Consider the following 15,791-nt stretch of genomic DNA (forward strand, 5'->3'; position numbering starts at 1 on the left):
ATGTCCTATAATGTATTACAATTTGTTTAAATTTTGAAGTGATTTTGCATTTTATATTATTTGTTCACGTTTTCTATTGTTCCCAAAACACTGAAGGAAATGGGTCTGAAACATGGAATAATTAACACCTAGAAAACTACTGTAAATCAGCAAAGCAATCAGGTGTTCCACCTTATTACTGTCTAAAAATCAGTAATATTACTGATTCCTTATTATTGTCTAAAAATCAGAAATGTGGTGTCATCCCTGCATATTAGCAACTTCTGATCTAGCTTTGACACTGATGTTGATACACTGAGCATAAAATAGGACTAAATAAAAATGATTACAGTCCAAAAGGTGTATGATTTTAAATATGTAACAGATATTTTATGCTATTCCTCTATAAAGAATAGATCACAACCTAGAAATTAGAATTCAGACCCAGCAATAGGGTACTAACCATCCCCAGTAGGTCCACAAACAAACAAAATTAGGACCGCTTTTCTTTTCCTAGGCATCTCACTGCTTTCTACATCTTCATGTGAAGAGAATATGCCTGCCAAAAATACACTCAGAATTCCTCTGCTAACAGACACTTGTAAAAATAAAACTTTGAAAAGACATAAAGAGAAGAAACAGCATGTTCTAAATGCTATGAAGAATCCAACATGATTTTCATTGGTCTTGGGCCCTGGCAGCCATTCGACTTGTACTTTACTGTCTCAGCTCCTGTATGCATAGACCGGTTCTCAATTCTAGGGCTGATGAAGAACTATTTGTATGATTTCATTTGTAGCTTTTTAGTGCTACTTCTAATGAGAAGTCACCCCAAAAATAACTTATCCACTTTTGAATTCTGAAAGAGGTTCAAAAGGTTGTTGGTTCTAAAAAATACTAAATAAGTCTTAACATGTAAGAAGAGTTTCAATTTATTTTTTTAATTCATTTTTCTACCTACTTTCAGAAAGAATTTGAGCAACAAACAGAAAAAGAAAAGATGCACATACAATAGAATTTGATAAAATAAAATATCAAATCAAGTGGGAGGAGATAATTACAACAAAAACCCAGACTTAAACACTAAACACTTCATGGCAGTGAAATTCAGATAAGAATTATTTTCACTGATGCAATTTTATTAGGAGAAACAGATTTTTCGTGTATCAAAGTCTAAGATTGATTCATCCCCTAGGAATATAGAAAGTTCACTAAGCAACATGCGTATGCAATAAGATGGAAGTGTCTTCAGCAATTGTTTTACTGAAGTTACGTAAAGGTACTTCATCTGAAATGTGCTGTAAATTGATGAATCTTTTTATATAAAGAGATTATGATTACTAGAGATAAAACTGTAGTAATACAGAAAAAGAAGTTTTTAAAGGTCTAAAGAATGTGTGTATCTGAGGGCTCTCATATCGTGTTGATTCATATCTTGGATTTTAAAGATCTATGCAATTTTATTTTCTAAGTGCTGAGGAACAAACTCAGTGTTGTTGATGGAAAACACATTAATACATGTTTTGTAACAGTGTTTCCTTCCTGGAAAATTACAATATAAAGCCTAAAGTGTTTCTCTTGAGTAAAGGCAGAACCATCTCTTCTTGGTACAAGTCTGAGCTGCAAGAACATCTGCAGGCAGAACCACAAAATATGTCTGAGATGCATCATTTATATATGCTCAGGACTGAATAGTCTCATTGATCCCAAAGTAACATATGAAATGCATGAAAGAGATCATATATATTCCCACCTCGGCCATAAAAGAAACTCTGCCTTTGTTCCCTGCTTCACAGATCTGACATGAAAATGTATATCTAAAATTTCCATGGTAGACTTTTAAAACATAGATTTAATAACCTAACTATGTGAAATGATTTGGGAATCAGCACTGTAGGAGACACATTCTTAGAGACAGTTTCTTAATAGCATGTAAGATTCCTCCCAGCCTTCCCAATAGCATACCAGCAATGGAATTTCAATATTCATCATCTCCTCTAAAAATCTCTCAAATTTTTTACACCTGATGGATGACTTTTACTATCTGAAATTTAGGGAGATCATGTTGGTGAAAAATTGATATTAATTCAGTCTCAAAAATTAAATTTAAAAAATCTTGCTCTTATCTTTCTCAATTCACTTAGTACCAGATTAGTCTGAAATCTGTCTTTTCCATTATAATTTCCCACGATGTTGTTATCTCTTTTTTGGCACCCATGATCGGCCTGTGCCATGGTTACTTAGATATATACTAGCTGATCTGCCTTGTAAGGGTCGGTAAGGTTTGTTTTTTGTTATCATGTCTGGCCTCCCCAGTGCCATATCCCAGATTATGGACAGGTCTACTCAACCAGAGAATGCCAGGTGAATTGAATTAAAGCTGTGGGTTCAAGTCCAGAAGAAAGTAGCATGTATATAGAAATTTGAATGGTGTCAATATGCCAGATGTTCCTAAAATAAATTCTGGGCTGATCTCTCTTAAAGACTAAAATTTTAAATGAATTATTTATAAAAAGCAAAGATACTTCACAAAATTTCTGTTAAACTTGTAAACTAGCACATATGAAACATTCTAGCACAGATTTGCTTACCATGTGGATTGAGAAACAGTGTGCAAAGCCCTTAGGAAGCGGGGTGTACACAAGTACATACTGAGAAGGAAAGGTCTGGTACATGGGTCTCTGACCAGAAAGGGCAGGCCTAGAAGGATGTCTCAGTGTGAAAGGCTGGACAGCCCAGGAAGAGCCCAAGAGGACAAGGGAGCTGCGAAAGGAGGCTGACAAAGAAAATGAAGTGAGACATGGGATATGGGCCAAAGATGCCAAAGCCAAGCTTAAACCACTTCCCAGCTTGCCCAAAAGCACAACTAGCTATTAGAAAGCCCATTACTAAAGAACAGCCTAAAACTTTCTCTGAGGAATTACATCTAGTCATTTGGATCTTTTAAGATACTCTCCACCTCCCTTTTCCCTCATCACAATCACATCCTGATTAAAGCAAAGTCAGCTGTCAACATGCCAGTTGACCAATCAGTCCCACCCTACATCTAGCCTTAATCTGTTTTCAGTCAGGGACCCATTTCAACACTTACTTGAAATAATTGCCTGGGTGAAAGTATGTCCTCTTTGGTAGCTGTGTTTTCTCTTCTAGGTCATCAGGATCATGAAGCAATCATTTGAATTTACCAAATTTTATTCTAATTATGTGGACAAAGAATCCCACCTTCCACAAAGGATCTGCTTTTTATATGAAAAATAACAGAAGCACAGTCGAACTGCAATTCCCCTGTGAGTGGCACCTTAGCATATAATTTATCAGGAGGAGACAAGGATTTGGCATAAACCAATGAAAGATCACCTGCCACAAATCACAACAGCTCCACAATGGAGTAATACACTAAAGTTGATGGCTAAGTGGATCTGATTTTATCCAACATAACCTTGCCCTCCTGAACTTCTGAAGGTGCCCTCTTCAAGTGATGCCTCAGTGCGGTTGAGTTTGGAATTATCTGTGCAACTCTCATACCTCTTTGAAGTCACACATGCACTTGAGAGAAAATAGAAGTGAATTATGTAGGGACTGGAAGAACTTTTCCAGTTCCTGCCATAAGAAATATGGCAGGTGAATACACATTTGTGGGTGGGGGGGGGCGGTCATTTCGGATTTTTGGTTAAATTTACAAATGCATATTTAAGTAGACACATTATATGAAATCCATAATATAGATTTAAAAATATTTATCTTCAAAAGGTTTTAAAACAGATTTGGGCTAACATTTTGTTTTAAGCATTGCAAGAGTATATTATTTTCTACTAATAATATTGTTGTAATGTTTAATCAATACATAAAATTGAAACATTTTATATAACTATACTCCTTGAGGCCCACTCTTATTCATTATTTAACAACGATGGAATGTCAGGAATTCCACCCATAAACTTCTATCATCCTGTTGTTAATTCAAGATCAACAACCAGTGGCTGCAAATTGACTTTAACATTTAGTATTGTTAACATGTAGTATCTTTGCTATATTTAAGATATTACCTGGGGGGAAACACAAATTTATTATACAATTAACTTTTTTAAATTGTCTGTTTTAAGAGGCAGAAATTGTTTGTGTTCATTTTCTAGCTACTTTAAAATTCTTAATTCCCAATTCTGGATTCTAAAGCACATAACAGGTAACTAAAGAATCAGGAGTTATAGAGTCAATGAAGAAATTGCTGCTGTCTTAGAAAAAGAGTGTCTCTCCCCTCAAATAAAATCTTAGCCCAATCCATTATACTAGATCCAATTCTGCCTGGCCCAAGATTCCACCCCAGTGTAAAATATCTCCTATTGCCCTACTGTTTCTTTAACTGCTATACAGATACTCCTGAACTAGCTGTAAGATGTACACACTCTAGTATAATAGCCATCAAGTTCAAATTTGTCTCCCCATATATTACTTCAAAAAAGTGTAGCATTCACAGCACTGAAATACTACCTCTGAGCGAAATCAGTTGAAAGAACCAAGCACAACATTTCCCATTTACAGGGCTATGCAACCACTAGAAACAGGGAGGGATTGCATAATGTTTCAGAAGTTTTTCCAGTGCTATGTCATTCATGTGCATAAAAAGCTAATGCAATGCATCTCTAAAATACATTTTGAAGAATTAATAAAAGCTTGGGCATAGGGTTTCAGAAAATAGAAAATAAAAGGACTCCTTCAGTATGCATTAAGTTAAACTTTAGGCACACTCTTTATTGCTTTGCTGTAGCTTAGTGCCAGAATTCCCAAGTTAAGTATGAAAAAGAGAAATTACTTTTCCTGATAGCCCTGGAGCCACCTAGGATGTAGGTAGCATCACTTACCTAAAGATGGGTCTTTGGAGATGTTTCCTCCTGATTGTGACATGGTCATCCATTTAAAGGTGAAAGTTTAACTTGTTCCTGGAAACCACTCCAGAAATCCAGGGAGAGAATGTGGAAGCTTATCCTGATCTATTGTGTTGCAAGGAGCCCAGAAGGAAAAAGTAGTTTTCTCTTTCTCTTTTTGGGTGCTCGAGAAAACTTCCCTGCTCTCTGCCAGCTGAGCAGTGTGTCCATAGAGGCCACATAAGACAGGCACGTTGGGGCACTCCCCCACAGAGCAGGGTGTGCAAAAACACCGAGTCACGTTGACACGGACAAGAGGAGTGCACAGGACCCTCAGAAACAGAACAAAACAAACAGAAACCTTCCTACCCCCGTGGCACCCAGGTAGGAGCTCCCTAGGTTATTGCAGCCATGAGAGCACTCCTTCCAAATGCTGGTCAAGCTCGGAAAAGCTAAGTCCCTCCCTGTCTTTAAAACAGCCCGTTCTGAGGCTCAACTTTTTTCTTCAAAATAAAAGTTGTACAGCTGGTTCAGCAGTCCCATGTGAGTACCCTCTGAAAGTTTGTTCTGTTAAAATAAGAACTGTATACAAATTAATGAAGAAAGATGGACTCAGGCTGCATGGCTGGCTTTGATTCAAGAGATTATAATTATTTTACAATCTTGCTTTTATTCTTGCTGGATGAAGTGTGGAGACGACTCAACATTTTTGGCACTCATAACCTAATAACCTACACTTGGCTGAAGTCGAAGATGCCATTTCAACTGATAGAAACCCCTGTGAAGCTAGCCGGAGCTACAAAAGTTAGAAAAACAAAAATTTCTTAATTCCATCAGTGACATTGTACCCAGATATCTGTACCCAAGTGTAGCTTTCCAACTAAGAGGGGAAACTGCAAAAAAGATATGGAAACACACACCCACACACAAACACAATATTTTAAGTCCCCCAAAACTCCCTGGGAACCTAAGTTTTTTATATTATACAATCAAATTTTAATTTATGAAAATAAAAAGAAAGAAAAGTAGATACAAGAAGCTGTGAACAGCTGAAAATAAATGACATTAAAAATTGTTTTACTTGGAAGACTTAGACTCACACTGCAGGGACTTTTGTTCAAGTTACAGATAAGGCGAATCCCCATATTTTAATATAACTTATTTTGGAGACATTCCTGTATCTAAATCACTAAAAAAATTTCTACTCAATCGATAATGTCATGAGATTCCAGGCCAGAGGTATGTTATGTAATAAAATAAACCATCTCAAAGCACGATTAAAATGTTTTAAAAATATACATGTAATAAAAGGTGAAAAAACTGAGAGACACACATGCTTTAGTTGAATAATCCATACAAATAAGGATCAAATGTCACAGAGGGGGATATGATCATTATGGTGACAACCTGTAGCTCTTAGCACCCTCTAAATATGTCCACAGGAGCAAGAACACCTTTTTTTTTCCTCCCAGAGGAGAGACAAAGAAGAAGAGAATTAAAAATAAATCATTGATCATATTGAGCAGTTCTAATCCACACTAGGAAATGGAATCAGTCTGAGAATGCAATGAACTAAAAATAAAATAAGTAGGTTCTAGTCCTAGTTCTATTATTAACTTTCGTTTTGTCTACTTTGATTTTAGAAACCTGAGATGATTTCTTCATTAACATGATGGAAGGAACTCAACAGGAATACTAATAAACATCTAACCAAGGTACAGTTCAAATGACAAGCAAGTATACAATCTTACTTGAGGCTCAAAGGCTTGATTTATCAACTGCAGAATCTAAACGTTGTTAAAGTTTATTACAGAAAATCCATAAAATAACATCATTGCTTGCATTAGGTTTATATTCTTTTTGCTCTGAAGTTAAGGTAGAAAACTTAGATTCCCACTTATATTTTACACTATATTTATTTTTAAATCCAATCTTAGAACTTAAGGAGCCCTAAGAAGATAACTGTAAGTTAGTCACTTGGCACAAAGAAAAATATGTATTTCTTAAATGTTTTCATTAACTTTTTCTCTAACAGCATTTAAACTTAATATTTGAGAGAAAAGTTTGCTCTGTTAACTTATTCAAATTTAATGTAGTATTCAATAAGATGAAAAAACCTCACTATTGTTGCTTAAATTGCAAAATATATAGTCTTTAACAACTGTACTGTGCAAAATACTAAAATTTATCATAAAAATAAAGACTAAATCTCCTATTAAAATATACTAAGGATAATTTATTTTGAATAGTTTTTTTCTGGGGGTGGGGATCAGAAATGATTTTTGTAATTTTCCTATTATGGTGAACTCCTTTTCAGTATGACTTAGCCTAACCCTTTCACTCCCACCCACTACACACATGTACAGGCACCAAGAACAAATTCTCCCAGGCAAAGCTATTGGCGGGAGCTGTGAAGCATAAGAGCTCAGAGAGCGACAACAGTGTGAAAAGACTGTCATCGGCCCCTGACCCAGATGACAAGAATCAAGAAGCCCCATCCTGCGTGTCTCTTGGAAGCACAACCCTGAGCGGCCCCTCCATCCACTGCTCCTCTGCTGCCGTCTGTATCTGCATCCTCCCAGGCTTGGGCGCCTACTGCAGGGGCAGCAACTCTGAGTCCAGCTCAGACAGCAAAGGCACCATCAACACCACCAGCAAGATCTCGTCTCCTCCATCTTCCGAACCTTCCTCGAGGCCCCCTAGCTCCTCTGTTCTCACAGCCCTGAGCTCCTCCCCAAGAGGAGACCGGACAGTTCATTCTGCCTACAGGCATTACCTCCCACAGAAAACTCCTTTGCCTGTTCACACCGTGAGCCTCACCTAAAAATGTGCCAGAACTCAAACCAAACCAAACAACAACAAAAACTCAGCACTGTTAGAGACAGCATTTGATCTTTTATTTAAAAACTTTCCTGCTACAAGGTTCCCAACTGATTATGAAGCTAGCTGATAGGTGGTAGAGCTGGGATTTGAACCCAGATGCCTCATTCCTGAGCCCTCGCTTTTACACCTACTGAGTAGGTTGTCACCTTGGTGGACACTCTGCCTCTGAGGTTGCTTGGGCCTTTTCTGGGCTATCATTCACATGCTAAAGAGAAACAGAAGAAACTAGCCCCTCTAATGAGTGTCTATTCTTCTACTAATCCTCTACCCTACTTAAACATCTTTGCATGGCCCATTGTGTTCTCCATACTCATAAGAGCCTGCCCAAGAAAGGGCCTATTGATATCAAGGTGAAATAACCAATGAATATGTTCTATTAAGATCTGAATGGAAGCTCTGTTCCATTATAAAGAGCCCTGGACTAATGTCAAGGAACATATATTTAAATCCCAACTATAGCAGTGATTGTATCTTCAATTCTTTGCACATCTGTTTCCTTACCAGTCAAACTAAGATGTCTTTCCAGCCCCATATTTTTGTGACTCTATGACTGACTGCATGTTAAGACGTCAAGTTATTTAAAGTTAGTGTCCAAGCAGGAATAAACTCTGTAATCATTTTTAGCTCTTCTTAACCACAGCAAGGTCATGCATACCACCAGAATACTTTTCATCCCCACTGTTGTGGAATTAAAGATATATAACACACTACTATTGAATGTGAAAATAAATTGTCCCATCTTTATTTTACTAATTAGGTGTTTTCTTTTTTCTAATTATGTGTTTTGTTTTCTTTTTTTCTATAGCTTCAACAGGGAACTACTCTCACTAGAATGTAAGCTCCAGGAGGACAAGGGTTAGTGTCTGTTGTATTCCCTGTGCATGATAAATAAGACACACTCAATGGTTATTTATAGAATGAATTAACACAAAGTGCTAATTAATGCTACCTCATCATATTCTTGTATATTCTTTTTCTAAAATCTTAGTCATATCTGGTAAATGTTCAGTTTTTATGTATTTCCTCCAACCCACAGTTTTTCTTCAAGGAGGTATCTGAGTTTATAGATAGGTGGGCTTCTGTGACCTTGTAGTGGCAGGAAAAAGGTAGCCTCAGACCCAAACCAGCAGGTTCCTGCTCTCCTTTGTGTTCTCTGGAATCTGCAACATGTCCCTTATCTGTCTGGTCACTTGGCTCCCTGCTAACATCTACTGCTGAAATCCCTGGCTGGTTTGTTCAGTTGGATCAGTTTGGGAACTATGATCATCTCCTTCTAACTGAGCCCAATCTCAGCCTTTACCAGAGCTGCAAGACTCTCTAAGTCTCAGTCACATCTGTAGGGAAGCAAAGTTTGCCACGCCAAAATGTGTCTCTTTGGCAGGAGGATTATTTTAGGCTGATTATTTTTAAGAAACAAATAACTTAGGAAGTCTTTCTTTTTTACCTCCTTAACTGCCTAAAAGAATTTAGATAAAGGGCCTGATCCAGGAAGAGCATTATCACCATAGATATCTATGAAGAATATGGGCTAGTTGTGGTAGGGGGAACTCCTGGACCTGGAGACCAAAGTCTCCAGGTGAATTGCCTTCCTCCCCTTTGAAGTCCCAAACTCTACTCCTTCTCCTTCTCTCAGATGGCATATAAGCCATCTTATATAATTGCCTAACTTCTCCCTGGGTCTCATTTTTCTTATGTGGTCCCATTACGTATGTAATTAAATTTGATTTTAACCTGTTAATCTGTCTCATGTCAATTTAATTCTTAGACCAGCCAGAAGAACCCAAAAAGCATAAAGGGAAATTTTTTCCTTCCCCTTCCCCATCCTTCATCTGGATCTTTGCCAAGGTTGTTAATGCTTGACTTCTTTGTGGGATCCCCTGACCCCTTGCTGTGGGCACGGCAGGAGCATGGCAGATACACTGGCCCATCTCAGCTGACTTCTGAATTCCCCACTGGTCAAGCAGAACTTTCTGAGCCCTCAGTCCAACACAAGCACTGAGGAAGTCCTGGGATTGACCATACCATACCATACCACCATTTTTATTCTGCTGTAGTCTACTCACTAAGTCACTGGAAAACTGTGCTGTAAGCTTTCACTTTCAATGAAATATGCTCCCCACCCTGGGATTTCAGCTCAGAGGTAAGAGGTCAAAAAACCTTGTTTGATCATTTGCATAAATTGCCTTCTATCAGGGTTCCCTTCTCTATCCTTTACCAGGGCAGAAGAGGTATGCTTTCCCCATCTCATATGGCAGAAAATCCCTTACTTTACCTCTTGAGTGTCTTTTGTCCATGGTTTATAATAAACTCAGTGTTCAAGTCTATAAGCCTGGATCACAGGAATTTAGGAAACCCTTTTTGGTGTGAACAAAGCCTGGCTTTCAGCACTATTGTCTTGTTGAAGGCTCAAAATTTCCATTTAGGTATTCAAAGCTGGGCCTCTTATTTGTCTTTCACTTTGATAATATTAACCCCACTCCCCACACTGCATGAAGAAGATGGATGCCTGGCTGACTGCAAAAAGGAAAGATCATATTCATCAAGATGGAAGAGAGAAAAGCACATTGTTCCCATTATGTTATGGAGCTTTTTTATTCATTCATTTCTGTGGGTACATAGTGAGTAACTATACCACAATATTAACCTTCTGCCCTATCTGGCCCTCATCTACCTATACTTCCATCTCAAAACTTTGACCCTTTGGCTCATTCCACACTAGCCACACTGGCATTTTGTTCCATCGACACTGGCATTTTGTTCCATCGACACTGGCACTCTTTCCTGCCTCTTCTCCATGTACCACTCCCTCTGCCTAAGATGATCTTCCTCCTGCCCACTGCTCATATGCAGCTGCCGTTTCCCCTCCTCACAGAGGTGACTACTCTGACAAGCCCATCTGAATTTTGTGTAACTTCAGCACTGTTTCCCTCATAGCAATATCATAATTTGTGCAATTATTTGTGTATACATCCATCTGTTCAGTGAATGAATACATCCATTCTGCAGGATGCAATAAACTAAGGGAAAGATCAGAACATCTAACTGTTCCTGACTACCTTAAAAATAAATCTAGTCAAGTTATCCCGAAAATGTGTTTTCCCTCATGTGTTGTCTGTAATAACCTAAAAATAGATTCTCACTGATCTCTTGCAATGCTTCAAAACATTTTCTAATAATTACGTATGTGTTTCATCTTAAAATATTTGTCATTACACTTCTTCAAATCAGGAACTCTACTTATCTGAGAATAAATACAATGGGGATATTAAAATTGACAAGGCATCTAAAAATCACTTTGGAAATGGTTCTCAATTTGACTAAAAATGTTTTCTGCCTTGGGGCAAAAAGCACATTCTACCTAGTTAATGGATTTAAACTAGATTTTCTTGTTTGTGTGTCAGACTTAAAGGTTATTGTCTACTCAATAAAAATTACATCAGAATTATTTTCTAAAATTAATTAATAAGGAAGACCAGGTTTATAGCTTCAAGTGGCAAGGAAAATCTGTCCCCCAAATTGGCTAACTCTTCAGCCAGGTATGAGAGCTGAGCCTTTCCACTTCACAAAGTAGGAGAAATTCCTCTTTGTCATTGAAGTGTAGAAACAGGTCAGTTAGAATTTGATTGGTTCCACTTAGCACTCCCACAAGTTCTGACAGCCTTTAGTGCTGGCAGTCAAACAACTTCCTTTGAATGAGTGTGACATTCTGTGAAAACATCAACAACAAAGAGAATCATTTAAAAACTATTCTCATAACCAAACACCAACCCACCGCTCAATGTGTATCAAGCAACATTAAATCTACTATAAAAGGAAGTGGCTTTTGCATAGTAAGTAGTTAAATAAACATAAAAGAAAGAGACCTCCTTAATGTAAAATCCCGTTTGAGTCAGAGGACTAAGAAAGAGAAGGTTGGACAGGGCCTTGAAGGATGAATAGATATTCAGCAAACAGGCTAAGAGGAAAGGCAAGCAGTGTTATATCAGCCCTAAGCACCAGGCAACAACACATGATTTGGAGGGTACATTGTTACTGAAGCAGTGTGGAGTGGTTACCGTCACGTTAGCCTGCAGAATCACAGAGGCTGCACCATCACATAAGAAGAGGAGTTGCAATTAGGAAAATAATCAATGTGATATCACGGTTTAAAAGCATTTGATTCAAAGGATTCCATTACTCTCGAAACATGCCAAAAATGTTCTTATCGGCAATTCTTCAGTCAGTGAAAGTTGTCTAAAGGTAGTTGCACGCTGAGACTGGTTCAGTTTCCCTGCATATCTGAAATTCATCACTAAATCATTAACTTAGCTTCCGTACTGAGTCATCATTACCAGCTTTCCTCCATATTTTAAGCTTGGTTTCAACATGACTTTAAATCCAATTGGCAGGTATTTTTAAATCTGTCTTAAGCTTCCAGTAATGCCTATGAATAAATGTGTGGAGCTACCACCAAGAAATGTATTGAATCAATGTCAGTAAATGGAAAATTCCTAAATGCTAGCCTATTGACTCTCAAAGCTTTTAGAATTAGACAGCAGTAGAGATAATCGTGACTCACACTGACTTTGAATGGAAGCAGCCACTCACTCAGTTTGCAAGTTTTTAATAGTACGTGTGGTAGGTTCTATATAAATAACTCAAATGTAAAGAAATAGTTTGCTTACCCCTATACCTTTTTAAAATAAAAATGTTATTAACAGAGAGAATAACTACAGACCACATATATTTGTACCCTTCTATCCATTCACTTCTCAAAAAACTCAGTCCACTTTAGCTTTTCTCTCTACTTCTGCTGACTTTCCCCTATTCCATATGCATTGAAATGATCTACCCTTGTAAATCTCATCTCTGGAAGTATGATCTTATTTTTCATAACAATGCATCATTCCTATCAATTGTTCCATGATATATTATAGTTACCATAATTTATTTGTACATTCATTTAATTAAACTCTAATTTAAATCCATAGCAGACTTAAGCTGGTCATTGAACATTTTCCCAAGCCCAGCACCAAACACATTTTCTACTGCATCATCTAACACAAGGCCCAATACCTGACAAAATACTGGAAACCAAGTCTATCTTAGAAATTCTGCATCTTTTTTAAACATTATGAACTTTTATCCTGCTCTATAGTCCTAGAAAATGACAGTCTTCCCTCATCTATTCTTTTCTCCACCTGGCCCAATGGAAAGTATGGGAGCAAGGGAGTTGATATGTGTTTATTAGTCATTTACTATATGTTAGACAGACTACCTTATATGCACTATTTCAGTTAATTCTACATAACACACCTAGAAAGTAGATTTTCTTACTTTCAAGGAACACTGAAGGAAACTAGAATTGAGAAAAATTATATAAGCTGCCAAAGGCTGTATGTCTTGTATGTTATAGTAATAGGATTTGAATCCAGTTCTATCTGATGCTGATATCTTTATTCTTACTAACATTGCCTCCCCATAATCACACTAGAATATGTTTTAATAGCAGACTTCCCTCTGCTATTAATTGTTTCAGATGAATTTCAGATCTTCAAGAAAAAGGCATCTTGGTTTACTATCACATCTTGGAAAATATAATACTCTGATCATTTGAATTAGGTACCACCCTAGCAAGAATTCAGGCTTGATTTCAGAGACACATTAGTTTGATTTGGGTCATTCTCGCAACGTAAGCATTACACATGCATGGGTAAGTGAACCAAAAAAAGAGAATAAATATGGAGGTCTTAAATTTTAAGTTTTACTATTTGTTTGCTGTATAATCTTTACTGAATAAAAGTGGATAAATAAAATTTTTGGTCAAAATATCACTGACAAACTCTAGGAAAAAAACAAGTCAGATTAAATATATAAATGAAGTTGTGGTTCTATCCTCAATATACAGAATGGCTCTGCAATGCTGAGGTGCATGTCTGTAATGCATCCCCTTTTTAAAATCATGCTCACCAGCAACCCAAATCATTAAAAAATTAATTCATTAATTAGAATTCCCTACCCTCTTTCAAAATCACATTATTAGATAGATACTTAACCTTCACCAAAAAAGCTGGATGGGTCCCATTCATAGACTTGTAAAGTTCAGAGTTACCTATGTGGTTACCTACCCACCATATTCCACTACAAGGAGAATATTGACAACTGTTGCATTCACTAAGCACATACTATGAGCCAGGCACTTCCGAATACTCTACAAACCCTACTATATTGAAATCTCCTGACAACAACCTGGCACAGGAGTTAGAATCCCTAATTTTAGAGATAGTTAATATTGCACAACTGGGACTGGCCAAGCAAAGATTTGAGCCCAGGACTGCTTTCCTCCATTGCCCGTGCATTCAACCACTAGTGCCTCCAATGATTAAGGCCATCTAATATGATTCACTTTGATTCCCTTTCTCTGTTTCTCACAGTCATTTTGCATTTTTATCTTCTCCCTCTTCTTTTGCTCCTGTTTCATTAACAATTCCCTTTTCCAATGATGAGCTCCAAGTATCATTATTAATTGGTTCTAACCTTCTTAAAATTGTGGAGATTGTGAACTCACTTTCCTCAATTGTTCAACAAATACAGAACATTGCTGTTGTTTTAAATGTATACACTGTTTCAGTATAGGAGCTCATGGATATCCATTTTTGGCCTTGAGATAGTGAGTTATTTGTTATAAATAAAATCATAGACTCCTGAAATCTGAAGGAACCTTCACTGTCAAGTTTTTCACCTTCCCAACCTTTCCAGAATTCCTCTTGCTTTTCATCTCAGAAAGGGCTTACTCACAAGTGCCCCTGAGCTCAAAGAAGTAAATCTGCTGTTTCCTTGATCTCCATCCCCAAGAATCTCTCATAATATGAGAATTTCATTTGTTGCATGCTACTTGTATTTCAAGATAGGGACATTTTTTTATACTAACTTCTTCACCTGGTATACAGTCAAAGAAACAACAATCTCTTCCAACTACAAAGAGAAAACTGGCTGTGTTGGGAGTATGGAAAAGGAGTATTTAGTCTCCAATATAGCACATTGTTTATGGATATTGAAAAGTAAATTTTGGTTTTAGGTAAATTTTTGCCTTTTATACACTACCTTTAAAAATAATATGGCTTAATTTCACTGGCCAGTGTGACAAAAGATGTACCAGGGGGTTAGGACAACAATGATTATTAAAACATAGGCTCTTTCCTCAGGGAGCTCAAGTTTAAAAGGAAAAAAATAATCCACTTTTAAAAGTAATTTCAATCCAATTCAATACATGGATTCATAAAATAAATAAAAAGGACAAAAGAAACTCAGAAGGGAGAGAAATAAAGACTCATAGAGGAATTTATTATGTTTTAGCAAGGTTTAGCCAGTAAGTAGAAGTTCAGCAGGGGAGAATTGTTTACTAGGAAGATGAAATGGAGAAAGTCCAGGCAGAGGAAGGTGAAAAACAACATAGAAGCACGAAATACCATAATTTTAAGGAACTGGAAGGTATCTTCCTATGACTGAGGGTAAAAGTGTGTGGGAGAGTAGCAGGAAGTAAAGCTGGAAAATCAGACAGATGACAAATCATATGTGCCAAATGGGGAGCTTAGACTATATTCAACAAGCAATGGGTAGTCACTGGTGGGCTACAGTCAGGAAAATGGCACCTTCGGCTTTACAGTTTTGGAAGACTTCACTGATAAACACGTGGAAGACATTTTTGAGAGGAACAAGTCTGGATGTAGGGATATCAGTAAAAAGTCTGTTAGAGTAATTAATCTTGGTGAGAGATGATACTGACCTGAAGTAAGGCAAAGGCATTAATTGGAAAAGAAAGCCTATTCAGATACTAACAGGTATCTGTTAGGGCTTAGTGAATAATTCGGTATATTGAATGAGAAAGAAAAGGATTTTAAGACAATACTTTCATTTCTGGTTTATCATCTGGGTGGATGGTACCACCACCAACTAGGAAGAATCAGATAGTAAGAAGACTAATAATGAAATAAAAAGAAAAATAATGAAATAAAAAGAAAAAAGTATGATCAAAAGTTCATTGATGGGGCTGGGGGTGGTGGTGGGATGAATTAGGAGATTGGGATT

The 15,791-nt window shown here is 37.1% G+C and overlaps 1 protein-coding gene across 2 annotated transcripts in view; it reads right to left on the reverse strand.

Annotated features, from left to right (window-relative positions):
- PDE1A (phosphodiesterase 1A) overlaps nucleotides 1-15,791 on the reverse strand; it is a 345,491-nt gene that overhangs the window by 257,357 nt on the left and 72,343 nt on the right. Inside the window, exon 1 of one of the 2 annotated variants that reach the window (XM_065880877.1) lies at nucleotides 4,839-5,230. The exons of the other annotated variant lie outside the window; for it this stretch is intronic. Coding sequence (XP_065736949.1) covers nucleotides 4,839-4,891 — 53 coding nt within the window. The 5' untranslated portion in view covers nucleotides 4,892-5,230. Of the gene's footprint in view, nucleotides 1-4,838; nucleotides 5,231-15,791 lie in introns of those variants that run through there. 2 annotated transcript variants of the gene reach the window in all.

Source organism: Phocoena phocoena, chromosome 7, assembly GCF_963924675.1.
Source record: "Phocoena phocoena chromosome 7, mPhoPho1.1, whole genome shotgun sequence".
In the NCBI taxonomy this organism is placed as follows: Eukaryota; Metazoa; Chordata; class Mammalia; order Artiodactyla; family Phocoenidae; genus Phocoena; species Phocoena phocoena.